At 51.2% G+C, this 27,180-nt stretch overlaps 1 protein-coding gene across 2 annotated transcripts in view; it reads left to right on the forward strand.

Moving 5' to 3' along the window:
• The window catches only part of PRKCB (protein kinase C beta), a 107,267-nt gene that overhangs the window by 51,850 nt on the left and 28,237 nt on the right, over positions 1–27,180 (forward strand). For both annotated transcript variants that reach the window (XM_030482749.2, XM_030482747.2), the window contains exons 4-10: positions 1,210–1,321; positions 2,412–2,540; positions 13,087–13,243; positions 13,628–13,762; positions 15,274–15,370; positions 18,723–18,869; positions 24,469–24,642. In XM_030482749.2, the coding sequence (XP_030338609.1) occupies positions 1,210–1,321; positions 2,412–2,540; positions 13,087–13,243; positions 13,628–13,762; positions 15,274–15,370; positions 18,723–18,869; positions 24,469–24,642 (951 nt within the window). The remainder of the gene's footprint in view (positions 1–1,209; positions 1,322–2,411; positions 2,541–13,086; positions 13,244–13,627; positions 13,763–15,273; positions 15,371–18,722; positions 18,870–24,468; positions 24,643–27,180) is intronic.

Below are 27,180 nucleotides of genomic sequence, written 5' to 3' on the forward strand. Positions count from 1 at the left end.
CTCAAATGACCAAGCCAGGAGCTGTGCCTCATCCCTAACCCTGCAATTAACCGGAGATGAAATGAAGCCAGAAGCTTCTCACCATAGTCCTCCTCATCACCTGTATGTGTGCTCCTACAGCACCCTGCTCTGCAGCGCTGAGCTGCTCTGGGCTCCCTTGCAGGAACAGCACTGCCTGCCTGGTGTGCCTGTGGTCCTCATGTGGTCCCTGAAAGCTTCCAGAATTGTCTTGTCTTGCATGGAAGATACCAAGAAATACCAAATCCTTGGTTCTGCCTCAGTCATTTCTTCCTGTGGTCCAATTTCCCTGTTGAAGTTGTTTCTCCGAGGGCTGGTGCAGCTCTGCTCTGGAGCGAGGCTGAGAGAGCTGGGCTGGGTCAGCCTGGAGAAGAGAAGGCTCCTTAAGGGGAGACCTTAAAGCAGCTCCAGTGCCTAAAGGGGCTACAAGGCATGTGGCTGCCCCATCCCTGGCAGTGTTCAAGGCCAGGTTGGACACAGGGGCTTGGAGCAACCTGCTCTAGTGGAAGGTGTCCCTGCCCGTGGCAGGGGGTTGGAACTGGAGGAGCTTTAAGGCCCTTTCCAACCCAAACTGTTCCATGATTCTGCAGACCCTTGTTGGATTCCAGGAGCCATGTTTGCTCCTGGTGGCTGTGCAAGACTGCAACCAGTGTCTGGGATAACTGGGCTCTTCTGGTTTGCATGTTCTGCTGTTGCAGTAAAATCTGCTGTTGGTTTTAACAAAACTCAAAATACTAAAGTATTCTCTAAGTAGCTCAGTTCCTCTGGAGCGTGCTGAGGAGGGATTGGCACCAGAGCACAAAGGTGCTTACTGGGTAGTCTTAATGTAAATAGAAATCATGGATGTTTTTTTCTGCTTTACGTGGAAGTTGAGTAGTGTCCAGCCCTTCTGTTGGTTCTTATGCACCAATTTCACCTGATGCTTTCTATGCTAAGGCCAAGTTATTTAAAAGCAATAAATCCCCAGAGAAGCCGATGTGTTGCTTTCTCATTGTTATGGCAACACATCCAAAGAGTAATAGCAGTGGATCTTGGCGACTGTTGGAAAAGGTCCACATCAGTCGGTGGCAGTTGACTGAAGTCCATTAACAGCACCTCCGTAGCCAGCTGGCATGTGAAACGTGGAGAGCAGTGGGGCCTTGCCAATGTTTGATGCAAGTTTATAATCTTTATCATCTATTTTCCTCCCAGGATCCCCGGAGCAAACACAAGTTTAAAATCCACACGTACTCCAGCCCCACCTTCTGTGACCACTGCGGGTCATTGCTGTATGGGCTCATTCACCAGGGGATGAAATGTGACAGTAAGTAATGAAACTGCGGTTGCAGCTGTGAGGGGCTATGGCACCCCAAAGTCCTAGGCAGGGGCTCCCCCACATCATCTTCCCTCCCTCAGCATCCCCACATCCTTCCCCCGTGTAGCATCCCTTCATCTCTCCTGCTTGCAGCATCCCCACATCTCTCCCCTCAGCAGCATCCCCACATTTCCCTCCTCTCAGCATCCTCCACATCATCCCCCCCCCAGCATTCCTGCATCCCTTCAATCCTCCTGCATCCCTTCTCCAGCTCTCGGAGCGCTGGCTCCGACTGACACCCCGTGGCCGTGCTGGCTGCAGTGAGACAGCCTTTGCAGAGCACTTGGCTCTACAAGCTGGGAGAATTATTGTCCAAAGAGGAGGAAGTAGGGGATGAAAGAATAGGGAGAGGATGGAGAGGGAGAAATCAGTTATTTTCCATGTTAATCTTGTACGTTCCTATTTAAAAGGACTGTGAATACACAGCTCTGCTTCCGTGCTCGTGCTGCCGGCGGGGAGCAGCACACTCTGCTGCTCACCATGTGCTGCCTTTCTCATAAATATAGAAGCTTGCTGACTGTTGTGGGAACAGTGTATTCATTATCACCTTTAAAATGTTACCAAGTGGAAAGGAATTTCTTTAGAATAAAAAATTACAGATATTTATATATTTTATACATATGTAACTTTTTATACACGTGCAGATGCATACACATACCCAAGTGATATTTAATGCCCCCTATCAGCTCCTGATGAACCTGCTGAATACCCAGCATTGCACCATGGGTGTGATGGAGGAGAAGTTTGATAAATCAGCAAAACTCAAGTAATTAGAGGAAGAGTAAGGGCTAAAATCCTTTCATCTTCATAAGTAGGACCCAGAGCTTTGGGTGGTGGTGGGTCTCTGTGTCCTGGCAGGTCTCTGCCAGTCTCCAGCTGCATTTGAAGGTCCATTTGCTGCATGATTATCCCAGAATCCCTCAAAACATCCCCATTTAAAGTGAGGAAAAGTTCTCCCCCATCCCCTTGGGTCACCCTGTGAGCTGTGGCAGAGGTGACCCCACCACTGATTGTCCCTTTCTTTCTCTGCACCCCACAGCCTGTATGATGAACGTGCACAAGCGCTGCGTGATGAACGTCCCCAGCCTGTGCGGGACGGACCACACCGAGCGCCGCGGCCGCATCTACATCAGGGCTGACATCGAGAAGGACGTGCTCACCGTCGTAGGTAGGTGTGAGACCCAGGCAAGGTGGGACAAGGCTTTCAGCCTTCTCCACTCATGCTCCTGCCCCCTGGCAAGCCCTGGATGGAGCTCCCTGTGTTCAGTGGCTTTTCCAGTCAGAGACTTTTCAAGCTGCTTTTTGAATCACGTAAAATTCCAGCATCCTGGGGAGGGGTGGCAGAAAGTTCCTCTGTTTAGCTGTGCCATGGGAAGAACTATGTGGTTTGTGTTGTGCTGTCCCTGTGGTGGTGAGCATCCCTTTCCCGCTGTTCTTCCTATGTGTTGTAATGGTACCTGTATCTGTACAGGTCTTGATGGGAATCTCAGTGGTGGGAGATGGGGCTGATGGAGGCAGCCGGGCAGTGGTGGGCTCAGCAGAGGCTCTTGCCCTGTCCTGACTGTCCCAGAGACCCGACTGCCACCCATGGGGGAACCCCTTGTCCCTCATCCTAGTTTCCTCTGTCCTGGAACTCCTCCATTCTCAGTTTGTCGCAGAAAACAGGATTATCCCCTGTCTAAAGGCTCTGAGTTCCCAGGAGATGCTGCTTCCCCATGACCTGTAAGCATCTCGTGAAATATAAGCTGTGTTCTTGTAAAACCTCATGTTCCCTGCATGGAGAGATCAGACTGAAGATGTGACTCTCTGTTGGGTGCTGGTGGCTGGTGCCTCGGGTGCTGGCAGGGGTAGGAGGCAGGCAGAGCTCTCTGTGGGCACCGCAGGCAGCTTGCACAGAGCTGGGTAACCAGGCAGCTCCGGAGGTTCAGTTGGTCTCTGCAGGGCTCCCAAGCTGTTCACAGGATGAGTTCAAACCATCGGGTGTGAAATGCCACCTTCCTACCCACGCTGCAAAGGGGGTCCCGGGGGGTGCCAGGCTGATGGTGCTGATAACAAGGACTGGATCCTCCACCATCGCGCCAATCTGGTTCCTGCATGCCGCAGGGTGGCTGGGCTGGCAGCAGGAGATGCCGTGACATCCACAGGGTTTGCTTCAGCAGGATGGGGTCAGCTCTGAGGTGTCCCACCGAGCTCAGCACCGCTCTGATGGGTGCCAGAGGGAGTGTGAGGCTGTGGGGCTGAGCTGCTGCTCTGGGCTGGCTCCTTGCTGGAAGAGCAGGCTCAGCAGAGCTGAATGGAGACAGCTACAACCTGTGTGATCTCAGCCAGGGGCTCCAGCCTCATAAACCAGCCCCTCCTGCCCCTTCTCTACTTCAGTACGGGGTGAATTGAGCCAGTCACTACAGGCTGGCAAGGGCCTGTAGGGACAGGCCAAGGGGAACGGCTTTAACCTGCCAGAGGGGAGATTGAGATGAGCTCTGAGGCAGAAGCTCTTCCCTGTGAGGGTGCTGAGGCGCTGGCACAGGGTGCCCAGAGAAGCTGTGGCTGCCCCATCCCTGGCAGTGTTCAAGGCCAGGTTGGACACAGGGGCTTGGAGCAACCTGCTCTAGTGGAAGGTGTCCCTGCCCGTGGCAGGGGGTTGGGACTGATTGAGCTTTAAGGTCCCTTCCAACTCAAACCAGGCTGGGATTCTGTGATCCGGAAGTGCAGAGAAGAGCCAGGATCCTCTTTGGCCTAATGAACCATCAGAAATGTTTTCAAGAGAAATACCAAGTTGCTGAAAATATTAATGGAAAAAGCGTGGAGTGGTGGTGTTAATTTTTTATTTGTGCCTAAAGGAGAGCTTCAATGAACCACACAGAGCTTCCTTTCACAGAACCCTGCTTCCCAGGCACCTTCCCTTCAGGGGATGAGGTAGGACTGGTACCCAGCCTCCCATCACTCCTGCTGGCACCGGAGCTGTGTTCCCATAGCTCCAAAGGGAGGGGAGAAACTCCCCCGGCCCCTTTCTGTGCAGCTGGATTTTCCTTTCCTTCAGCTGGGTTTGAAAGGCTGTTTTATTTCTGGTCCTTTATGGAGGTGTTGGTGATAACATGTCATCTGTTGGCTCTTCCAGAGAGGCAGGAAGCGCACTGTGCTCCCCAGCTCTGCCGCAGAGCTGATGGAGTGGGAGCACTTGGAGGAGGAGGAGGGAGCACACCGGCTGCTGAGGTGCAGCCTGTCTGTCCTTCCTGCCCTCCAGGCTGGTGAGGGGCTCGGGAGTCTCACTCCATAGCTGGAAAGGAGGTGGAAAAGTCTGCTCAGACCAGAGCAAATGTGGGCACCCAGCTCATGGGAGCTGTATGCTCTGCAGACACAGGCTGGGCCCTGCTGTTTGTGCTGCCAGGGAGGGACATGGACGTGAAACTTAATGATGGACCTTGTCCAATGTGTGGATGGGGTTTCCTGGCCCAGGAGCTGCACTCAGAGGAGGATGAGCCGCTGTTCCCATGGTCAATCCCAACTTATTTTTCAGCATGTTCCAACACCGCCTGTGCTCTCCCTGCTCCAGGCTTGTCCCTGTCTCAGCACGGAGCAGGCAGAGGCTCAGCCAAGCACGGGCAGCGTTGTCCATCTTGGCAGGCAGAGCTTGGTCACATCAGACAGTGAGATTTTGGTGCTGGGATCCTTGTTTTTCCAATATACCTCTCTGCTGGCTTAAGCAGGAGGTGCAGGATGCTGCCTGCAGTGGGCTGAAGCTGTTGGGCTCTGTGTCCAAGGGGCTGTCTGTGATGCCTTTGGTCCAAGTAAAACACGGGGCAGGATCTTCTCTCTGTCCCACCAGGGATGGAGACCCTTGCCCAGAACTTCAGTAAGCTGACCCATGGCAATGAGCATCACAACTGTGGTGTTAAACGTGAAAGGTCCCTGGTTGCTGGCCCTTGGAGCAGGCAGGTAGAGCAGGCAGCGTTTGGCCGGGCAGGGAGAGGTGCCTGCAGGCGGCAGCACAGGCACGGCAAATGCTTTTCGTTTCTCACCTCATTTTTCCATCGACTTGACGAATCTGACAGGAATTTGCCGTGTGCCTGTTGGCAGCGTGGTTTTCTATTTAAAAATCTGCTCTTTCTAAAGCTAACCTTTTCTTCCCGATGCAAACCGCAGCTTTTTGCTTAAATAAAGTGTGTTGTTTGAGTTGGGATGACCTGCATCTGTTTGCATGTCCCTCTCTGAAGATGACCATGGGTGGTGTTTTTGCCCCGTCACACTATGTGATCTGAGACCTCCTCTGTGTGATGGCAGCAGGTAGGAGATGCTGGGGGTCTGATGTGGTGAATGCTCACCTCCTTCAGCTCACAAATGAAGCTCAGTAAAGAAGGAGATGTATTTAAATATAACACAAACTCAAACCATGAGCCCCACTGCTGCAGGGCGCAGGTTTGACCCCAAACCATGCCATGGTGTAGGGAGGGAGGACCGGGTGTTCTGCAGGAATGGAGCAGTCCCAGGTCAGCTACAGGCTGTGCCAGGGCTGTGCTCGTGCTCTGCGTGTGCACAGCTCTTGGCACAGCATGGGCCTGCCTACGGCATGGTCTGCCAGATACTGAGATTGTAAAATCATAACAATAACACGAGAAGGAACCAAATGTCAATGTTTTTAACCCATTCTTAGTTCTGATGAGCTGGGATGAATCTCAGAGCTAGAGGGTAGGAGGCTGGTGAGAGTATCTGCATCGGTTCCTGAGGGGTCAGTGAGGCTTCAGGCAGAGGCAGGGGTTGAAATTCAGTGGCCAAACCCCCAGATCTCCCAAAACCTACAACATGTGTGCAGGACAGCCCAGGCTACGTGGCTTTGGCTAATAACAGAGCAAATAAATAGCACCTTCCTAATGCCTGTGGCTTGGCGCTGTTGGCTCGGTTGTGGAGTGTGTCCCCAGCTCTGTGCTGGGAACAGGGCTCAGAGCTCCACCAGCCAAAGGTGGTTTCCAAAATGCAGTTTTCTGAGGACTTGTTAATAAGGGGACAAACCAATCTGCATCTCATCCAGGAACACTTGGATACGTGCTCTTGGCAAGCGCTTCTGAAGCATCAACACGAGCTGTGTGGGGACTGCGTGATCAGCATCCCGGGCGTGAGCGAGGCCCTGAGATGGAGCTGGCTTTGGCTCAGAACCTGGTGAGCCAAGATCGTAGAACAGAATCCCAGGTTGAAGGGACCTCAAGGATCATCTGATCCAACCTTGTGTTTAGATATCCAGCATCTCTGTGTGTACAGACTGGCTGGTGTTAAAAGTGCTTATTTCAGTGCTGAACAGACTAGATGCAGAGAATGAGTGCAGGAGGCTGGAAAACCTCGAGTAGCTGACTAGAATCCACTGATTGTGTTGGCAGCTCTACTTGTTAAATACGTTGTTTTGAATCAGGATAGAGCATCCCTGCAGTCTGTGCTGTGATGAGTTGGGTCCCGTGTGTGTCCTCGAGGAGAGCAACCTGAGCTGCCATGGGTCACCTTCCAAGAGGCCATACAGGGAGAAGCCTGTCCAGCTGTTTGGCTTCTTTACATCAACAGCAGGATGTTGATAATATGATATTTGGAGTCTCTCCCACTTGTGCCAAGGTGGATGCAAGATGTGTGGTGTTTGGGAGGCTGTCGGAGCCTCTGGAGAGCCAGTAGTGCTGCAAGGGCAGCCTGGGGATGGAGATGGGAATGGCTCTGTTGCTTCTCCTTGAGTCGCGAAGTGAGATCTCTGCTTCTCTCACCCACCATGTAAACCACGGCCGCTTGCTCGCGGCTTTGTCATACCAAGTAGGTAGCGTGGGCTGGTTACTTAGCTTGAATCATAGAATCCCAGACTGGTTTGGGTTGGAAGGGACCTTAAAGCTCATCCAGTTCCAACCCCCTGCCATGGCAGGGACACCTTCCGCTAAAGCAGGTTGCTCTAAGCCCCTGTGTCCAACCTGGCCTTGAACACTGCCAGGGATGGGGCAGCCACAGCTTCTCACAACTTGAGCCTCCCACAATTTCAGCTGCTTGACAAAAAGGAAGTCATGTTTTGGGCCTGGTAACCAAGATTTAGGTACCTAGCAGTGCTCTGAGGTGACGCAAACTGCCAAAGCGAGTTAATTCCCTTTGGATGCTGCTTAAAGAATGCTGTCCTCTGTTGCTGTGTCAGTGTGTTCATTGCTTATCTCAGGGAAGTGGTGACCTACAGGGACTAAAAGGCAGAAAAAACATTACAGGTTTATGCTGCACATTCAGGGGTACGTATGAGAGATAGAGACTGTTCAGCATGTTCAGGTGACTTTGGCCTGTGTCCATGTGAAAGTGCAGTGTGTCCTGTCCTCGTGCAAGGGCTGCTGGAGCATGGGGACAATGTTGGATTTCCTGTTCTCTCTTGGGAGTCCGGGGTGGCTCCTACGAAGCCAGATCCCCTTGGGAGCTGTGGAATGAGGCTCCATCTCGGGGTTACAGCAGAGGCTGCTGGGACCAGAGCATTGCTATTTACTGAGCTGATGAAGTACAACATTGACCAAAACTGAAACCAATTACTCTGTGATTAGATAAACGAGCTGGAAGTGTGTTAATTAATAATCACCAGCCCAAGAAGATGCAGCCATAATGAGTCTTAAGCTTTTCCTATTGTATAAGCATTTGCAAGTAGATGCTCCTGCAGAGCATTAATTCAGTGTTTTAACACATGAGGGTGTTAATCCTAGTGCCAGGTACTAGCTGGAATATGGCTGCTCCCAGCTGGAGCTGGTGTGTGCTGCTGGAGGGAGGAAGATAAGAGCTGCAGGACAGCCCAAGAGCCTTCCCCTCTCCAAAATCCTGTCCAGGAGGTGTTAAAGGGGGTGCCACTGGCATGGCACAGCACTTCAGTGGCCAAGGCCGTGGAAAGGTGGATGGGCTGTTGAGCTCTGACCTCTCCTTACAGTGAGAAGGGCTTTCAGAGAAGGGTTTTTGTCCTTGGAGGGCAATGGGAAGCAGAGCTCTGTGCACTGACTGTGTGGTGGTGGCCTTGCTTACTCGGAGATGAAGGTGAAGGATTTGGCAGCCAGTGGAAGCTGTCTTTGAGAGCAGGGTGGGAGTGGGTTTTGTTGTAGGCTTTCTTTTTTGAACATAAAAGTGAACCCCCATATGGCACTACATATTTAGCAAAGAACTTTCTGGTCTTTATTTATCCAGCATATTCATCTTGCCTTCCCATGGGAGCCTGGGTACCTATGGCATTTGGCAACTCTGGAGCTTCCTGTCCCACTTCTCCAGGGTACAGCTCTTGCTGGGGCTGGAGGAAGGGCCTTGCCCTGCTTTCACAGATGGTGTGAACTTCTGTCCATGGCCAGAAGAAGCTGCTGGAAAAGGCTGTGTTCCCTCCTGCTTTGGGCATTCGTTACAGTGACATTTCTCCCCATGTTTTCCATTGGAGATGTGGGTGTCTAAAATCAGTGTCTCTTCCCAAGCCTGTTCCTGCAGTTACGACTGGCTGAGTAATTAAAAGATGTTGTCTGAATAATTTGTTTGGAAGCTATTGCACATTTTGGACAGGAAATTATTGAGATATCATTCAACCAGCTCTGCCTGCCCTGGCCTTACGAGGTGGAGCTGGTGCCATCTCCTTCTCTGGTGGCGGAATGATGTCCCCAGCCCATTGCTGCACCCCCTCAGTAAAAGAGAGGCTCTTCCCCACAGAACCCCCTGAGCACCCTTGCTGGTGTGCAGAGGATGTGCTGGCATGGCCCCCACTCCAAATCTCCCCTGGATCTGGGGAAGTCCAAGGCTTATCAATGCCTCTTCCTGACTGCAGCCAGGGCAGCTTCTCCTCAGCTTGGTACCCAAAGTGATTTAAGACCAGCTGCTGTAAATGGGATCGTAATATTCTTACTCATCACTATTAATAATGATGTTACTACTTCTTAATGATGCACAAAACTGTCAGAATGTGACTGATATAAAAGTAATTTCCATCAAATTTAACTGTCAAAGAAATGCTGGGAGCGGTTGGAGAGGAGCACGTTCCTCCCGAGGCGAGGTATCACTGCTGCACCTCTGGAGGCTTTTATTTCTCTTTCACTTAATTGTTGATTTCTGCTTGAAAAGTCAGAAAGCTACTTAAGGTCAGGTAGAAGCGTTTGGAGTTTTTTAAATGAATAGATAAAATTATTCCCATTAACGAAATTTTTAGGCCTGCATGCTGAGATAATAACAGAGGTAATCAAATCTCTTGCTTCAGGGCATAAACTGATTAACTGTGAGGGTCAGGAATTACTTTTTGTGTTCCTTAAAGAAGCAAACAATGGCCTGATAAATGTTGAAGCCTTATTCATTTGTCTCTGGAGGCCGTTACGCTGGTGAAACACGCAGTGCTGATTCAGTGTGAGATGATTTTGCACCCCCTCTCTGTGAGGGGACATGGTCCTGTTTGATTCCCACATGCAAGTGGCTTCTGAGAATCATAGAATAGAATCACAGGATAGTTTGGGTTGGAAAAGACCTTCAAAGCTCATCTAGTCCAACCTCCCTGCAATAAGCAGGGACACCTTCAACTACATCAGATTGCCCAGAACCACATCCAGCCTGGCCTGGAATGTCTTCTTCCAGCTCTTGGGTTAGTTCTGGTGCTCACACAGCGGCTCTTATCTGCCTTGGGGAGTGAGGAGTCCCCAGGGGTTTCTGCTGAAGGGCAAGAGTGATGGTCACCAGCATGGGCTGTGCCTCTCTTCTGGCCCTGATGCTCGGTGTGGACCTGGGGTGGGTGCTGTGCATTGCTCAGCTCCACAAAGTCCTGGGTTGAGTGCTCCCACATGATGGCAGCAGTCTGTGCGTGTTTCGTGTGGAGTTGGAATCTTCCCCCAATGCTCCAACATCTCCCTGTGCTGCAGATGGTCAGGGTCATCAAAAACAGGTTTTTGTAATAATTTTAAAGCCAGGAAGGTTATAAAAGGAGTCAAGTAGTGCCTCGGCAGGACTTACCATGGAGCTTTTCACTAATACACTTCTGTGTTTTATCATTCAAGAACCTGGTTATACAGATTGCCTTTTTCCCTATCAAAAAAGCACAGATAAAAGCTTATAACAATGATGAGAAAATATGTATTCTTCTCCTCTGATAAGGGGTGAGGGAAGGGAAGGCATTTCAGCTGTATCAGTGCAGAGCCTTGGCAGGAAACTTGGAAATTAAACTCATTACTTGGAGATCTCCCCCAGCAGATTGAAAGCCTGTCTGCTCGTGTGGTGCAAAGCTTGGAGCAGAAGGTTTTGTCTGAGAGTCCACGATGAGCCACAGAGTAGCTGCTGTGCATCCTCTGAAGTGCAGAGCAGAGATTGATGTCCAGGCTTTAAGGAAGGCTGATTAAATGGCACATGCAACTGATTGTCAGGGTGTTACAGAACTGAAGTCTCCCTGTGTGTCACAGGGAGCGGTTGCAGGAGGAGGAAGGTGCGGCTGTTGGGCTGCTCACAGCATGTGGGGCTGTGCAGGTTCATACATGGATGAGGTTGGTGCAGAGCAGGTAATACATATCAGGGGCTGTTGCTTCACCAGCCCTGGCACTGTTGTGGGTTTCTCCTCATGGAGGGATGGATGGCCCAGGGCAAAGCTTACCCAAACTCGGAGAGCAGCCTGTGCAATAGGTAATACATTGGCAATAACCAATTGGCTTGAAAGCCACTCGGGTGGCTGGTGTTTTACTGTCCTCCAGAGACAGGCTGAGAGAGCTGGGCTGGTTCAGCCTGGGGAAGAGAAGGCTCCTTAAGGGGAGACCTTAGAGCAGCTCCCAGTGCCTGGAAGGGCCGACAGGAAACTTGGAGAAGACTTCATACAAGGGCCTGCAGGGACAGGACAAGGGGAATGGCTTTAACTAGCTCTTCGGCAGAAGCTCCCCCCTGTGAGGGTGGTGAGGCAGTGGCAGGGTTCATCCCTGCTGGGAAGATGAGCTGGCTGCTGCCTAAACACCTTACAGGAGGGAACTGCCCCAGGGACTGGAGCCTCCCCACGTGTCCTCTGCTTTTCACACTCAAGCACAAAAAGCTGTTTGTAAGTGCTGATGCTGCATCTGCATCCCCGACCCCATGGACTGCTGGTGAGCCTCCACCTCCCAGCAGAGAAATCTGACCTGCCCCGGGGACCACAGATCCACAGCGAGGTGGCTGTACATCATTGCTCTGGGGCTGTCAGGGATGAAGTCATTCCTTCCCCTTCTGCCAGAGGGGCAGGAGGTGGCCCTGGCTCTTCAGACTTGTCTGGAGAATATCCAGTGCTGTGGAATCGATAGGGCTGTTGGGTACCTGCAATTGGGCAGCAGGCAATTCCCAGCAGGCTTCCCTCTCTGTGTCTCATGAGCTGCTGTCAAGGGTGTCCTCTTTGATAAATGAGCTGGTTTATAAATGCAAACTGGAGTTTTGGCTACAAGTTTTCTTCCACAGAGCCGGAAATTGGGCGATACTTCAGGAGGACAGCAGCAGATTGCAGATTTCGGAGCATTCATTTGCTTTTCAAACCTATCTGGCTCCCAGCCTTGCCTTGGGAACGCCTCACTGGAGATTTGGGAACGGAGCAATTGTGTTTGCTCTTGCTGACTCTCAGAAAGGATCTTCTAACATCCTGCAGCACTGCACACACAGCTGGATTATGGGGTGAAGCTGTGTCCCTGGTGAACCTCGCAGCAGAGCTGGGTGATCCGGCGGGATTTTGGGCAGTGCCATATTCCCTGTTTCTGGCACGACTCACCGTGCCTGATCCCGAGGTGTGCACTGGTCCTGGGGAGGTGACGCTGTGCTGAGGAGGGGCTGGGGGCTCTGTACTCACAAGGCTTGGCAGGAGGGAAGCCCCCAGCGCTGCTCGGGCAGTGCTGCCTGCACAGGCCGGGGGGGTTTGGGTGGGAAAGCCTTGGAAAGGCGCCACTGGAGCGGTGTGTGCCGGCTGCAGCACAGGGAAGGCGAGTTCCTGCTCTGGGTTTCCAATGAGCAGCTTTTCCCCCAGTTACAGCCATGCTCCATCATGTCCCATCTGACTTTCCATCTCTGATATCTCTGTTTGGGCTGGAGGGAAGATAAGACCCTTCTCCCAGGAGACAAACTCTTTCTGACTTAATCTTGGGAGAGATGCTTATATCAGTCTGATTGTATTCAGGTTGCTAAAGCTGCAATCCAATTGCAAGCAGTTGAGGTCGCCCACAGGTTTGCTCTCCCCTCTTCTGCTCCTTGCTCTGCTCCTACTTCCTGGAGGAGATGCTCCAGCTCCCTTGGACATCCCCTTGGGACCACGTAGGCTGAGCCCAAGGTGACACAGAAGGAAAGCTCTGTGCTCAGCCACCGTCCTGGCGCATCCTGGTGCCAGCTCTCTCCTGTTCTGTTCCTATTTCCACTCTCCATGGAAAGTGCCATCCCTGTGCTCCCACCTTTCCCAAAAGAAAGATGCAAATCAGTGTAGTTCTGCTTACCAAGGTGCAAGAGCGGCTTTAAACTGTTTAAACCCAAGAGCAAACGACGAATCATTCCATCAGAAAGGGAAAATAATCTCGAGTTGCTCCTTCAGCCTCCCTCGTCCATTGGAGCTGTGCTTGCTTTGCGTTGGCAACTGCACGTCATTGCCCATGGAACGGCTGTGTCTGCACATACTCAGTTTTGGTTCTGGTTTTAATCACTATTTTCACGCTTGCTCTTGGCACACAGGGAAGTCGTCAATTGTTGGGTATTTTTATACTTTGAATACTGAATTTAATCCTTTCTCTCTTCCCCAGTAAGAGATGCTAAAAACCTAGTTCCTATGGACCCTAATGGCTTGTCAGATCCCTACGTGAAGCTTAAACTAATCCCTGACCCCAAAAATGAAAGTAAACAGAAGACCAAAACTATCAAGTGCTCCCTGAATCCTGAGTGGAATGAGACATTTAAATTGTGAGTAGAAGAAAAATGTTTAAACTTTTCAACTAGTTCTTCTCACCCTTAAGAACTAATGGGATTTTGTTTGCTCTGATTTAATTATTCAGAGGCATTAAGCCACTTCAACTGAGAAATAATTCTTTTTGGTCCTTAAGTGGGACTCAGAAACACTCAAACCTCTGTCCTGACCCCTGATCAAAGCTGAGTGTCTCAGGGCAGGAACTCTGCATCCTCCATTTGAAATGGATGTGGTTGGGAAATTAAATATTAGAGAATTGAGCAGTCGTTGAGGACTGTCCCTTCCATTTGCATCCATGTTCTTATGGAGCGTGGAGGGACATGGTGGTGTAGCAATGGATTCTGGAATAAAGCTATCTGTTTTAATTTACTCTCTTCCAGCCAACTGAAAGAGGCGGACAAAGACAGGCGGTTGTCTGTGGAGATCTGGGACTGGGATCTGACCAGCAGGAATGATTTCATGGGCTCCTTGTCCTTTGGGATTTCTGAGCTGCAGAAGTCGGGAGTCGATGGATGGTAAGCGTTGCAATTGCTTTAAAAATACAGTGGGCAAAAAGCAGCTCTGATGTTTTCTGTACATGATGGAAGATGCTGCAGCCCGTTGTCCTTTACCAGCATCCTTCTGATCAAGGACCACCAGTCATTGTGGCTCCCGTGGAGGGTGCTGCTCCAGCAGGGCTATGGGTGTCCTGTGGGTGCTGGGTGCCTGAGTGTCCCTACATGGGCTGGCTTTGTGCCACCTCCTATGTCCTTCTGCCCCACACAGCATTGCTGGAGGCGGGATTTTCCCTCCCATGGGCAGGCACAGCCATGGGTGGCTCTGCCTGGTGTCCCTGCAGTCTCTCGCCTCCCAAGCATTTGCCAAGCCAGCTTTTTCCAGCATTTTCTGGTTGGATTCCCTTAGTGTCTGTACTGGGCAGGAGAGCCCGGCTGTGAGCTGGTGAATGGAACACACTGTGACTGTGACGTGTGGCAGGGACTTCCATAGCACTCAGACTAGCAGAACCCATGCCGAGAGGCACTGTTCGCCAGAAGGAAGAATGCTCCAGTGTGTAATTACCCTTGTTCCCACACGGAGGATGAGCACGGTGGGTCTGTAACACCCGCACTGAATGGGTGTCTTCATTTCCATTTTATCTCCCATAGCAGGACACATGCTGCTTATTTCCCTGGGCTTTTTCCCCAGCCAATGATGCCTGAGAGCTCTGTTCCCTTTCCATGTCAAGTGTAATAATTGAAAATAGATATTATATGTCTTCTGGAAACCAAAACCTGTGTTGTTCGTTTGCATTCCATGACTTGAGCAAACACCCCGGACTCTGTCTTTTTTCCACTGTGGAAGGAGTATGTGTCTTATTTAAAGCAGGAAATGGAGAGGAGGAGGAATAGTGGATGGGCTGTACACCTGCATAGCACCGGGTCCTCCCCGGATCCTGCTGCCTCCCTGGTGTTCCCCAGGGAGCTCCAACCCATCATGGGGCTGTGATACCATATTATTGTGTGGCTCAGCCTATGAGCCTCCCTTGTCACAGACCAGACCCTGATGAAGATGGGGCTTCTCTTCTGGAAAACAGAAGAAAACTGTCACCCCCTGCCCCAAATTCCCAATCTCGTGTAGGGATGCGTGTGCTGGCTGAAGTTTGTGCTCTTCCACAGCCTGGTTGTTTTTCTAGCCTTTTAAAACTTGTGTAAGTGGAGATCTAAGTGATTTTCCTTGTCACAGCGTTTGGTTGGAGCGAACTCTAGAAGGAGCTCTGATGTATATTTCATATCTAAACAACTGCAGTTAATGGAGAAAACAAGCTCAAAAGAAGAGCCTGTCCCTCTATTATCCCCTTTGTCCCTTCAGTGCAGCCTCTGGATAACACCCAGCTGATTCACAGGTTCGGGATGGAGCCGAGGCTTTGCCCATGGCTGTGTGGGACACCTCAGATCTGAACAACACTTCCATGATTTCTGATAACTGCTGCTTAACCTTTCTCACTGCCTCCCATCCTGACCTTGACATTCGCACTGTGTCCCTCCAGGTTTAAGCTGCTGAGCCAGGAGGAGGGCGAGTATTTCAACGTCCCAGTACCTCCTGAGGGAGAAGAAGGAAACGAGGAGCTGAGGCAGAAGTTTGAGGTGAATTGATTTTTCTTGGGGACTCAGGGGTTTCCTTGCTGCCTCTTGTCATGCCCCTAGCAAGGGACTTTCCCTGCCACCTCGGAAAGGAAACAGTCACTTCTGGTGGGTGGCGGGATGAGAGAGATGCAAATGATGCTTTAGCATTTATGTTGGGTTGAAAATGCAACAGATTATTGCACAGTGCAGTTTTGTATAATGCCTTGTGCTCTGCTAAGGGCTTGGTCCCCTGCCTCTGCTACCTGCGGGTAGGAAGGATTTTGGCATCATTTTGAAGTAATTTCTCCTTGCTGCAAGGAAGGCAGCACAGCAAACATCCCCCTTTCATGTGTGTTGTTTCAGACAATGTCTTTCTGTTAGGGCTACACAATTCGCAATTTGTGGTGGCCAAAGTGAGTACAGCTCGAAGGGGTTGCACGTAATCTTCAGTTAATGTGTTTCCAACGCTTAATTCCAATTAAAGAGGAATGAGGATGGTGGGTGGCCCAGAATGACCTGATGTAACTGTGCTCCTCATGCCAGCACGTGGTACAGCAGTTGTACCCTCTGAGGTGCCATATAACAGGATTTGTTCATCTATTTTTAATGTCATGCTGCTGATTATGAATTAATATCATCAACTAAGATAAATTAAGATATTAATAGAATTGGATTTGGAGCTAATCTCAGGAAGGAAACCTCTCTGAGCCATTACATGTTGTGGCAGCTCCTGTGCCTGGCCGGGTGCACTGGGGCCGGGCTGGGTTTTGAGGAGGGCAATGACTGGGTGAGGTGGCACATGGCACTGGTGATCCTTGTGGTGCCCTGTGGTGGCCCGGGTCCTGCTGCTGCATGTCCCAGGCTTCACACCTCAGGGCTGGTGACAAAAGCACCTCAGGAAGCCTGGAGCTGCCAGTTCTGCTCTGTCTTTATCAGCCACTTGCTGAGACAGGTTGATGGATGGGAGCCTCAGCTGCTGCTATAGCAGAGACTCGGGTGTAGTAAATTCATGCTGACAAATGGAGCTGGGCAGCAAAGGTCAAGTGCGTTTTTAACTGAATATGTGAGCAATATTTGGCATGGTTCAAACCTTAAAGAGGTCCCGAGATTGTGTGAGCGTTAGAGCCTATTAAAAACAGGTTAAAGGACTTTTGTACTCACTTAGAGACATTAGAGACACTCTATAGCAAAAGCAAGACACTTCACAGGGGGTGATGATCTTCACCTCTCCCAACTCTTATTTTGGGCTCTTTCCTGGAAAGACCTTTCCCTCTTCTGGCCAAGCCGTGTGCTGAGCCTGTTGTGTCAGGGATGCTGCGTTGTGTTTGTATCCTCACCTTGCCTCCTGTGGACATCCTGTGTGAACAACTGCAGGTCGGGTGCGAGACTGAGGGTGGTTGAAGCACCCCCTCTTCAGACACAGCAGTAGGACGGACCCAAGGTCTTTCTCACCCTTGGGTGCTTGGGTGCCTGAAGCTGGCCAGTTTGCTGGAATGAGAATCCTCTTCCTTCTCCCCTTTTTGTGTTGCTCTGTTCCCCTCTGCCCAGGGCTGAAAGCCTTGACCTGCTTTGGTCTGTGCTCCACAGGGTCCCATGGCCAAGCTCAGTGCTGCTGGGCTGTACACGTATGGGGGAATATGGGCTTATCTGAAACAGAGCTGTGCTTTTGGGTGTCATTTAACAGAAACGTAATACTGCCCTTGCATTTTATTGCAGCTTGTTTTCACAGAGGTTAATTTGGTGTCAGAGCTGATCTGACAAGATTGTTTTTCAGCTGTGATAGAGTATTCAGGAAGCTTTCACAGAATATAACTGTTTTGCCTGCTGCTAAGTACACCTTCCCTTTGAAGATGGCTTTGAAATACAACAGGGTGAGGGTTGCTGAAGGCAGAGTCACACAGCACAGGGCTGGCTTGGTGGAGACACAGAGGCTGCTGCTCTTGGGTGTCCCAGGGTTGGATCCTTGCTGGCTCTGGTTGGTCCCAGACCTGCTCTGTGTCACCCAAGCAGATCTGAAGTAAAATGCTCTGGCTCAGCATCCCCTTCTTCTGGGGATGTTGTGGAAGTCTAAGGATTACAGTGAGGACAACTGCTTGTATACTGGGAGAGGTGACTATATCCTTGTCAGTGCATGCCCCTTTCCCCTGGGGAAGCCATCACATCCCGTGTGAGGCTCCGCTCACACAGCAGCAGGTACCAGTGGCTGCTGGAGGGTTTCTGCCTCCTCCCTGAGGCAGAGCTGCGGTTGCAATCGTGATGTTGGCAGTTCCTGGGGACTATTCCTTTAGATTTCGGTGCTGGAGTTTTTGGGATGCGTGTAGGTGCTGCAGGTGACCTTGACCGGAGGTTTCTACAGCATGGAGAACCCTGCAAGAACCAATTAGCAGCAGCAAAGGTTTGGAGATTACTTGTGAGGCTCCTATCTGGAGGAGCTGCGAGCAGCAGCCAAATTGAACTGCTGGAATCGGGTTAATGGAATTTCATGCTAGACTGAGCTCGGTGCAAGCCTCATCCCGTCGCCTATTTCTAAACATTGAAATTGTGAGATAGCTTTTACAAACAGTGGCTCAGCAAAGGAGAGAGCCCCCGGCGCAGCGAGAAGGCACCGGGCCACTGATGAGATTCAGTGTTTAAAACTGGGGGGGGTTGTGAGGATCCTTAATAGGCAGTTGTGTTGGCAGCGGATGCTCGGGGGGGAGCAGTAGCTGTGCTTTCTATTCTGCTTTGTTCCGAATGCATTTGTAGCTTCCTACATTCAGCCTGAACTGGCACAGGAGAGCAATTCTCATCAGTATCAGATAGTAATGGAGGTGGAGCTGGATAAAAAGTCCTGTGTTTTACCTTAATATAGTTATATTCATCTGCCCTTTTCTAGTGAGGTGAGAGACAGAAACCAGTTTTGAGGGGGCAAGGTAAAAAAGCTTATTTAAGCCTTTGTTCTGCACTTTGGATGGCCTAGAGCACATTATGGGGCAGCTCCAGGACAAATAGGCTGCGGCAAGGGTAATGAGATCATGGGCAGATGTGGTTCCTAGGTCCTTTTGTACAGATATAACTGGGAACCAGCCAAATAATTAGGGCAATGTGTTGGGGCTGGTGACTCCTCCAGTGCTGCTCTTGGTGTTGTCCCTGTCACGCTTACAGAATCATGGAATGGTTTGGGTTGGAAGGGACCTTAATATCACCCCTCTGCCATGGGTAGGGACACCTACCGCTAGAGCAGGTTTCTTGCAGAAAAGGTTCCTGTAGCTCAAGGGAGCTGGAAAAGAGCTGATGAACGTGGGGTTTCAGGAGCGCTTGCTGGGTTTGTACTGACTTTTCTCTCCAGTTTTCAGTAATTCCTTCTCTTTTCTCCCCATCTCCATCTCTGCAGAGAGCCAAGATTGGAACAGGGTCCAAGGCTGCGGATGAGAAGACGAGAAATGCCATCTCCAAATTCGACAACAACGGGAGCAGAGATCGGATGAAACTGTCGGATTTCAACTTCCTGATGGTGCTGGGCAAAGGAAGCTTTGGGAAGGTGGGACACAGCATTGACTTTTGTGCTTTCTGTATTGAACACACGTGCTTCTGGCACTACTGAGCTGCGGGCGCGGGGCTGCCCCAGCATGATCTGTCCTTGGGACAGATCTGACTGTGGGAGCCCAGCTTGTTGGCTCTCTTATGGACTGTGTGACTGCCATGTCACAGTGATGAAGAGCTGAGATGTCTGATGAGACCATCACAAAACTCAGCGGGTCTCTTTAGGAAGCAGGGCGCGTGCTGTGTCTTTAAAGCCCTTTTTGATGTGGCCATTTTTTCCTCTAATAATTGCAAATATACATGAACATTTTAATTAACTTTCCAGACGGGTTATGAGTGGTACCAGAATTTCATTCTTCAAGTAATTATGTGACTTGGAGCCTGCCTTTTTCTTGAGGTCTTGCCAACTTTGTCATGATTTCCATTAGGAATGCCAGCGCTCAAGTGGCTGCTGGGGCTCCGGAGGAGGAGGGCTGTGTCTGCTGTGTACCAGCACCGTGTTTGCTGCTGCTATGGATGATGGCCCAACACTGCTCTGATGAGGGAATTGCCTTAGTTGCAGGGAATACTGCTCTGCCTTCAGGCACATCTCTTGGGTGGGCAGGGAAGGGATGCCAGGGGAGTGATGCTCACCCATCACCTCCTGAACATAAGGGTGAACCTGCCTTTCAGAGTTGGTGCCTGCTTCCTGCACTGAAACATCTGTGACAGGAGGAGGATGGGGAGCTCCTGATGGTCCCCAGCACGTGGAGCATCCACCAGCGATGCTGCTGGGGAGGAGGCTGCTGTTACTCTGTGTTTTACACCTTCGCTGTGTGTTGGCAGCCTGGGGAGCAGGAAAGCTCCGTGTGTTGTGCCTGTGCTGCTCTCCCTCAGGGATGTGTACATATCCCAGTTTCCACATCGCTTTTGCCCCCTTTTCTCTCCCTCCCAACACCTAATCCCTTTTAAATCTGTGCCTGGCATCTGGAAACTCTGTAGTTGTGTTTCCCCCCCCCTTCTTTCTTTCAATTTGAGAAACATTAGCAAGCGCTTCCGTCGGCATCGTGGCTTATATAAGGGGATGTGTGACAGAAACTGTTCCCTGGAACAGAATGTTATAAATATGCTAATTCGTGCTAATTAAAACAGCACGTTGGTTTCTATGGCTTGATGCAGCCTCACCCTCACGTGTGCCTGCGCCTTGCCGGGCAGCATTCCCTGCGGATCCCCTCACTGTGTCCCACTGCCCAGCCCCGGCATGGGGATCCCAAGGTGGCACGGCCAGGGGTGCCCATCACAGGGTCCTGTACAGAGAACACTTTGCTACCTGCATGTTGTGCATTCACAGAGGTGCTGGATGTGTTGGAAGGAGCCAGAGGTGCCCTGATCTGTGCCATGCAGCAGGGAGAGGAGCCTGGCTCCCCGGTGTTGGATCCTGCTGGTTCCCAGCCCTCGGTATGCTGGGTGGTGTCTGTGGCATCGCTGTCCTCCTGCAGGGTTGGCACTGCCTGCTCCTGTGCTGGCTGTGTGCTGCCAGCATCCCTCCTGCAGGCCTTGCTGCCTGGCTCACTCTGAGCATGATCACTCTGCATGAGGGAATCTGTCTCAGGCATAAGCTTACTAACCCCTGGGCATCAGCACCTCAGGTTTACTGGCCAGTATTTGTCTCTCTATGGCTGTTCAGGCTCAGGATTATCTATGTGTTGGCCTTGATGGAGCTTAAAAAACTTGCTTTTTCTACATTCAGCATCAGAATATCTCCAGTTATTATGCTGGAGCTTTCCCAAACAAATATTCTGTGTTACAGGAATAAATCATAGAATCACAGCCTGGTTTGAGTTGAAGGGGCCTTCAAGCTCATCCATTTCCAACCCCCTGCCACAGGCAGGGACACCTTCCACTAGAGCAGGTTGCTCCAAGCCCCATCCAATCTGTCCTTTGAACATCAAGGTTCGGGGGGTGGAAGATTGCTTTGGAATTTGTTTGGAAAACAGCTCAGAGATAGGGGCTGGCATGTGCCTGGTCCCAGTTCAGCATGTTCAGTCCCAGAACACAGGGTGACCCTGGGGGCTCCTTGGTGGCCTTGGCCTGGTCCCTGCTGCTGCCCAGCCTGGCACAGGGTCCATTAGTGCCCACAGGATGGTGACTGGTGGCAGTCCTCCAGTGACTGGTGGCAGTCCTCTGGCGCTGGGCTGGCACACGGATGGGAGATATTCCCGACTGGAGAAGGCAGCACTTGGCACAGCCCACCCTGGGTTTGCTTCACTGTAATATAAATAGAGGAAAGTTAAATTATGTGGCTTGCTCATATTTTTGCAGCTAATCAATCTGTCTTGCTATCAAGCTGTCAATCTTTCCCGGGGGTTTTATGGTGCTTTTCTGAGCAGGGCTGATTCTTTTGCCTGTGCCGTTATGGATTACATTGCAATGAGAGACAATTTCCATGTCCTGTTGATAATCTTCGAGCTGTAAAATGCTTTCCTGTCCTCTCGTAGTACAAGGCGTGGCAGAAGGGCTGGCCTTGCTCCGTGACTGGCAGAGCTGTGCCCTGTCCCTGGGCACATGGTGGGGTTTGGATGCCCGCTCCCTCCTTCACCCATCAGTGATGTTCATGGCGTTTCCAAACTGTTCTGGGGGCATTCACTTCTGTGAATCTTCCTGTATCTACAGTGAGTCGGTCCCAGTCTTTCCCTTTGTCCTTACCATGAAGCCCGCTCATCGGTGGCTGTCCTCCACCTGTGTCCTTACCTGTCCCCATGCTGCAGTCACACAGGAGCGTGATGCCAGCGTGCAGGAGCCAGCATGAGCCAGCCCCTGGCACATGAGAGCACGGAACATGCTCCTCCACACAGCGGGATGAGCTGTGGTTCCATGCTGCAGGCTGTCACACTGGCCCTGCACCACTGAGCTGCCACGGGCAGGGTTGGAGCGAGACATTGTCTGAGACGGTCACATAAGCCCATGGGCTGTGAGCAGCCATGTCTTCTGCTTGGCGAACAGGCCAAGCCTGCTCTTCGTGCCTGTCACACAGGGTGCAGGAGGTATTTTCTCAGTTGGCTGTGGACCAGAGCCTGCAATCCCTTCTGCATGTGCAGATTGACAGTCCTTACAACATCCCGACAGCATCTGGAGCCACTCACTCTGCCAGCCCAGATGTGAGATGACGTGTGGGTATCAGCATCCTCTGTGCTCACCCAGACACCCGCTCTCCCTCTGGGCCTCCTTGCTGTGGGTGCAGCTGGGTTCAGGCAGCTGCAGAGCCCTGTTCCTTTCACATCTCAGTGAAGCAGGACTGGTTGGCTCAGCTGTGGCTCGGGATCACCACGTCACTGGGAAGCTGCTGCGGGAAACATTTACAGTCCATGTATGCCCTGGAGCAGTGGTTTGCATTTACTGTGGTGCACCAGCCAGCCTCTGGCTCTCGCTGTGCTGCAGAGCCCAAGCGTGCTGGGGTGGAGGTAGCCACATCCCTGGTCCAGTGGGGATCACACATGGATGTCTCAGTGCTTCCTCTGGGGCAATATAGCATATACCAGGCTCAGGGATTCCCTGGTTTAGTTACTCTGAAAGGATTATGATAGTGAGGTAGGTCTGTATATAATTGATGTTGCATATAATGCACTTACTCCCAGTTTCCTCTTCCCGTAAACTGCATTCCTGGAGCAGTCGCTTCTCGTTTTCCGCCAACTTTGAATGGCCAAAGCCCGTCTGCTTTTATCACTTAGAAACCAGCCCTGGCTTTTAGCACCTGCCCATGGCGACTTGTAAATCTCAACTCACATATAAATGGTGAAGATAACTGGAGGTGATGGACTGAAAGGGTCTGTTTGTGCAAGGAGGGCAGAGGTGCAGGCTCTCTGGGGAGCTGCTGCGTCTGCTGCCCTGGCTGCAGGCAGGGCGCCAGGCTGCCCGTGCTGGTGGGTGCTCTGAGCTCATCATTGGGTGCAAAGGACTGCTGCAAGGCTCCTCAGAGAGCTGTCAGTGGGAAGGATGAAGCACTAATCTGATCTCAGTGGTGGTGTCTTGTTGGGCTGCATCACAGCAGCTCCGGGCTCCGATTCTCAACTTTCTTTCAACATCAGGGAGTAAATCAATGAGCTCCTGATGCCGCTGTAGCTGTCAGTCTGCTGCTCAGCCCTGCCAAAGGATGAGCACGGTGTGTGGCTGCTGCAGTCCCAGCCCTGCTGATGGAAATGGGAATGTCAGAGGCTTCTCCAAAGCACTTGGCGCTGTGGAGCCCTGGTGCTTTTCCCAGCTAATCCTGAGGAGCCGCATGTCAAGGACAGCCAGGCCCAGATGAGCCAAGTGCCTGAGTGAGCCAGAGCTGCGTGTTCCCAACAGGGCTTTTCCCAGCACAGTGTTATCTTCGCTCTAACAAGTGGGTGAGCACTGAAGACCTTGAGCTGTGTCCCCTGCCTTGTCCCCAGTCCTCGGGCTGTATCCCCTGCCTAGCTGATCCAGGGCTGGCACACAGCTGCCTGAACCCTGAAACCCAAATTGGGCGGCTCTGCCCCAGCTCTATCTCCAAAGGGATGCTCAGGGCTCCATGGGGAATCCAGGCACATTGCAGCAGGGAGCACAGGGCTCTGTCCCTGTGTCTCTCTGGGGTGGACAAGAGGGTTAATTCCAGCATCTTCAGTGTCTCAAAAGTCATCTGTGTGACCAGCTCACGTTTCCTCTGCCCATCTGCTCCAGTCTGAAATGCATTTCAGTTCCACCCCAGCGATGCTAGCTTCTCAGAGTTTATTTTCAAAACACCCAAACTCGTGTTGCTGCTGTGACTGGAGGCTTTCAGCAGACTTTGTTGACTGGAAAGCAATTCACTTCCACTGAGCATTCAAACCTAATGTGATGAGAGAGTGCGAGGAAGGGAGATGGAAGCAAGGTCAGAGTCTGTTTTGCAGCAGCCTGAGGAGCAGCTTACACTGATGGAGCGTGATCTGGGGATCCTCACTGAGGCTAATGGGATTAACGGGGGAAATTGCACCAGCAGAAGCGGTGCATCCCATTTATTGTGATAAATTAACCCTCAAATGGGTGAAACTGGTTTAAAATGGGAGGTTGGATACTGCTGGATGAGTGGGGCTTAGGCTGAATGATAGACCAGCACATAGCTGGGTTTTGATCACTGTGTGCATTGCAGAGGGGGGTGTGAGACAGAGAAAATCTTACTGGTTTTTCTTACTATTGGCTATGTGCTGACTCTTTTCCACTTGAAGCTTTTACCACTTCATAATGTGATGGACTCTGTGCTCAAACTCCTGACACCCTGCCCCGATGCTGCTTGCACCTTGAGGGTGCTGAACTGGGGCCTGATTCAGGGGTGGAAGGTGACGAGGGGTGATTGGTGGCTCAGCCATCAGCAACCCCTTGGTCTGTATTCCTCAAGGTGATGAGGTGGCGAGGATGTAGAAGTGTTACTTGTTAGACTTGGGGTTCCAAATTCTTCTGGAAATACCACTGGTAGCTTTCTGCACTGTTTGGCACCTTTTTGGGGTTATAATGGGAGCTGCAGGATAAGCAGCAAGGTGTTATTTTTAACTGTTAGCCATGGCAAGCTAGAAGTGTTGCAAATATGTTTTCCTTTACCCATTGTGTGTCCTCTCCCCATGCAGGTGATGCTGGCAGAGAGGAAGGGCACGGATGAGCTCTATGCTGTTAAGATCTTGAAGAAGGATGTTGTAATCCAGGATGATGATGTAGAGTGCACGATGGTTGAAAAGCGCGTCCTGGCTCTCTCCGGGAAGCCTCCGTTCCTGACCCAGCTTCACTCCTGCTTTCAGACCATGGTAAGTGCCAGTGCCACAGCCTCTCCCTGGGCAGCGGGGACCCTGCTGCACCCCGAATATTGGGCAGGGGGAGGCTGGCACTTTGCGCAATGGGTTTTAGTCACTTGGCATCATGGTGAGTTTATGGGCAGAAACTGTCTTCTAGGGACCCAGTGTCACCAGTTACCCAAACCAGTGCCTTTCTGGATGGCTTCAGGACACCCAGGAGCTGTGGGGATGGAGCTGTAGAGAGTTCTGCCCTGGTCATGCATTTTAGCTTCTCGAGAACTTACCTTTGCTTTCATTCATGATTCTTTCCTGATCCACATTACTGCACTTGCCAAAGCAGCAGTGTATTTTCTGCCTTGGCAACCTCACAACTTGTCCAATTTCCTTGCAAATGTGTCTCCATGAACAACATGTCCCATCCCTGGCAGTGTTCAAGGCCAGGTTGGACACAGGGGCTTGGAGCAACCTGCTCTAGTGGAAGGTGTCCCTGCCCATGGCAGGGGCTTGGAACTGAATGAGCTTTAAGGTCCTTTCCAACCCAAACCAGGCTGTGATTCTATGTGCGTGTGTGTTAAACTGGAGGCTGTAACATACAATATCTGCACCCCTGAGGTTGTTTCACCAGGAGCTGTTGGTGGTGTTGGACGTGATTCCCCAGCCCCTCAAGTGGCCCTCAGCCTGCTACATCTGTTGTGATCCGATAGCAAAGTGCTGTGCTTTTCCTTAGGATTCATTCTGGTGATCAAAAGCCCAAGTACAGAGTGAAACCTAATACAAACCACAGGAAATTCAGTTTGAAACAGGCATGTGATTGAGTTTGTACAGATCAGGAGCAGAAAGGGGCAGCGGGGAAGGGGAAAGGGAACCTTTAAAGCAATCTCTGCCCGGCCATGAGCGACCTGTGAATGAAAATGTCCAGGTATGTGTCAGTGGGAAGGGAAAGGGACTCTGCACAGTCCTTTAGAGCGATGACAATGCTTCCCAGGAGGATTACATTTTAATATTATCCCAGGAATTTCATTTACGGAGCACATTCGGTGTATTTAAAGCCCGCAGACCGGCTTTGCAGCACAGCAATCAGACTGTGGCAGGAGAAGCTATTTCACACAGCATCTCTCTGGCATCTCAAGTGAGTCAGTGCAGGATTATTCCTGGCAGACCTATAGTAGCTTAATAGTAATCGTATTTGTAATGTAATCAAAATGTATAGCAGGGTGTATTATCGAGTGCTGGCACAAAGCACTTTGATTTCTGGGAGCACAGTGCAGAGCACAGTTCTCAGCCAGGGCTGTCAGTGACTGGTGGGAGAGAGAAAAGCCCCAAATCTGCATTTTAAAGAAGGGAAGATGAGCAATGAGAGAGCTCCTGCCTGGGTCTGAAGGAAGAGAGAAGCCCCGTGCTGAGTGGTGCTCTGCCCCAAAAGGCTCCTAGGTCAGTGCCTGGGCTCCTGGGGGTGTCCCTTACACTCCTTGGGGCTCAGCAGTGAACGGCGCAGCAGCAGCGGTGATGCTGAGACATGACAAATAGTGGGTGGATGGGGAACATGTCTGTTGTCCTGGCTCTGACTTGTGTTCCCAGCATGGGCACAGGCAGGAGCTGGACCGAAGGGCTGGGCAATTAGGAGGAGGGTGTTGGAAAGAGCCCCGGGAGTTTCATCTTGGCTCCCAGAGAAGTGGGGGGTGTTTTACCAGCTCCATGCAAGGGGGTATTTACGTATCTGTAACTTGCTGTTGCTCAGTGAGTTTGGATGCTCCAGACCTGGACAGATCCCATCCTTTTCTGCTGTAGACAAGAGCTTTCCATGTCCCTCCTCCCTCCAGCCCATCGGCTCGCCAGCCATCTGGCTGCTTTATTCATGACGGTTCTTCTCTCTGAAGCACCAGCGTTCTCTTCTCCACCCAAATGAGGAAAGCTCGGATCCTGCTTTTAGAGCTCAGCTGCCTGTTTCAAGAGACCATCTCTTTAATATTCTTCCTACTTGAAGTCGATCGATATATTTAGGAAGCAGCTGCAATGAGCACAGCATTGCTTCACTTTCCAGTTGCTGTCACAGGGGGACAAGCGTGGCACTGCCTGCTGAAGGTGACTTTGCCCTGTGCCTTGTTGCTGTGCTGGATCCATGCCTTGGCAGAGGCTGTTCATTACAGAGGGATGCGCTCCCAAATTCTCACTCATCTGATAAGCCAAAATCTCTCCTATCCCATCAGTGCCACATGTTTTACACAGCCTGATTGCCCCTTTGGTGCGATCCTTAATTACCTTTGAGGCTGCCCTGCTGTCAGGGTGGGCTGTGCATTGGGGCTATGCTGGGTGGAGGAGCTGATTACCCAAGTTACTCCATAGCCCTTATTGTGCTAATGATCACATTTGCATATCTTCTGGGCTGCTCATCCTTGCTGTCCGAAAAGCAGGGAAAGGTTTATTTAAGGAGGAAATGAGGATTGGGAAATATTATGAGTTACTATGAGGGTGCCCAGAGAAGCTGTGGCTGCCCCATTCCTGGCAGTGTTCAAGGCCAGGTTGGACACAGGGGCTTGGAGCAACCTGCTC

Source organism: Strigops habroptila, chromosome 4 (genome assembly GCF_004027225.2).
Source record: "Strigops habroptila isolate Jane chromosome 4, bStrHab1.2.pri, whole genome shotgun sequence".
Classification (NCBI taxonomy): domain Eukaryota; kingdom Metazoa; phylum Chordata; class Aves; order Psittaciformes; family Psittacidae; genus Strigops; species Strigops habroptila.